Consider the following 1502-nt stretch of genomic DNA (forward strand, 5'->3'; position numbering starts at 1 on the left):
GTGTTGCACAATGTCTGTCACCTGAACTACCAATGATTACACATTTAGGTGAATTTTTATTGCATAGTTGGATGGTTGAAATTAAGATAATTAAGGTCAAAAGATTCGCGCGAGGATTGTTGTGAGTTCGATCAAGCTCGCGTGGTTCACAAGTTTTCACTCGAGGTTTGACAGCTACCCGTGTCGATATCCTCGTACTTCCTAGGTGTCCTATTGCGATGATTCATTGGTTTTATTATACGATGTTATAATATTGAGATTGATTTTGTAGAGAATGATTAGTTAGATTTAGAACAGAAAATGTTGTAAAGCATTAGTAGTTTAGTTTAATGATTGTTTGCAGGCCTGTATGCAATCTTTCCTCGCATTAGTGGACGTTTCTCCTCAACCAAATATTTGGAGAATGAAACACAATGACCTTGTTTTACATGATGTTCAAAATCATTGTCACTAATTACTTCATAAACATTTTCTTTACAAACAGCACAAAACGAAACTCCTTTCGAAACATGTCTAAAAGCAGTAGACTTCTTCAATGGACATTCATATTCCCAATCACAATTCTCAATAAATTGTCTGTCCTTATTCTTTCTAAATTTTGATCCTAAAGGTCCAGATTCTTCTTTAATTATTTTCGAAAGTGGTAATTCTTGTGGAAATTTGTTTTGTAAATGGATGACTCTCCTTCTCATGACATGCATCCAATTCTTGACATTTAAACTTGCCGAATAATTTGGAAAGTAATAAAGTACAAGTGGTTTCCACAAAAGTGTCTGAGCAAGTGCAGTTTCGTTTTCTTTATACTGATCTTTGACCGATACAATCCTACTTTCAAGGTCAAGTTGCAACAATTCTTGTTTTCTCTTTGCAATGGCCTCCACTTTTTCAACAGTCAAATCAAAAATCATTTCCAATAAATATTCATCACTTCTCGCAAAAGAATTCAAATCTCCAATTGGTAAATATTGTGCAATTATTAAAATTAATTCCGTGCTGAGAGTTTCTTTAAAGATGTTGTGTTTTGTGGAGGGAAGAGAGGACAAGTCATCATCGGCTTCATTATTCGAAACTCGAGAGAAGATCTTTTTGAACATTTTTTTAGTTGGAGATGTTTGTATGACTAGTGTTTGTCTTCAGCCATTTCATTGTTCACAACAAGTTCGCGAAAGAAAAAGGAAGAAGTTCATGAGCTCGATACAGTCTATGAAGGAAAGAATATAATTAAGGACAATGAAAGAGTTCATCACTACCTTGGTAAACATCTATTGAAAAGACTCCTCTAAACTTACAGTTTGTTATCAGCACACAAGTATCATTCCCCTTGTTAGCTTATTTCAAATAATTAAATTTTCAAAAAAATTAAGTCCACACCCAACATACTCAAAATGTATTTGTGTGGTCGTTTGCCAGTTATTAGTGATTTCTTTGAGGCGTGTTTTGCTGAAGGAACAAAAACATCTTCCCAAGATAGTGGGTCCCAATTTTTCAACACTGAAGAAGGT

General features: G+C 34.4%; 1 protein-coding gene across 1 annotated transcript; it reads right to left on the reverse strand.

Moving 5' to 3' along the window:
• Positions 1 to 326: 326 nt before the first annotated feature.
• Positions 327 to 1094, reverse strand: NAEGRDRAFT_54654 (uncharacterized protein; the record flags this gene model as incomplete). The annotated part of the gene is made up of 1 exon (XM_002668652.1): positions 327 to 1094. One exon carries the CDS (start codon positions 1092 to 1094, stop codon positions 327 to 329), a length of 768 nt encoding a protein of 255 aa, XP_002668698.1.
• Between the last annotated feature and the right edge of the window lie 408 nt (positions 1095 to 1502).

This window comes from Naegleria gruberi, assembly GCF_000004985.1.
Source record: "Naegleria gruberi genomic scaffold NAEGRscaffold_130, whole genome shotgun sequence".
NCBI classification, from domain to species: Eukaryota; Heterolobosea; class Eutetramitea; order Acrasida; family Naegleriidae; genus Naegleria; species Naegleria gruberi.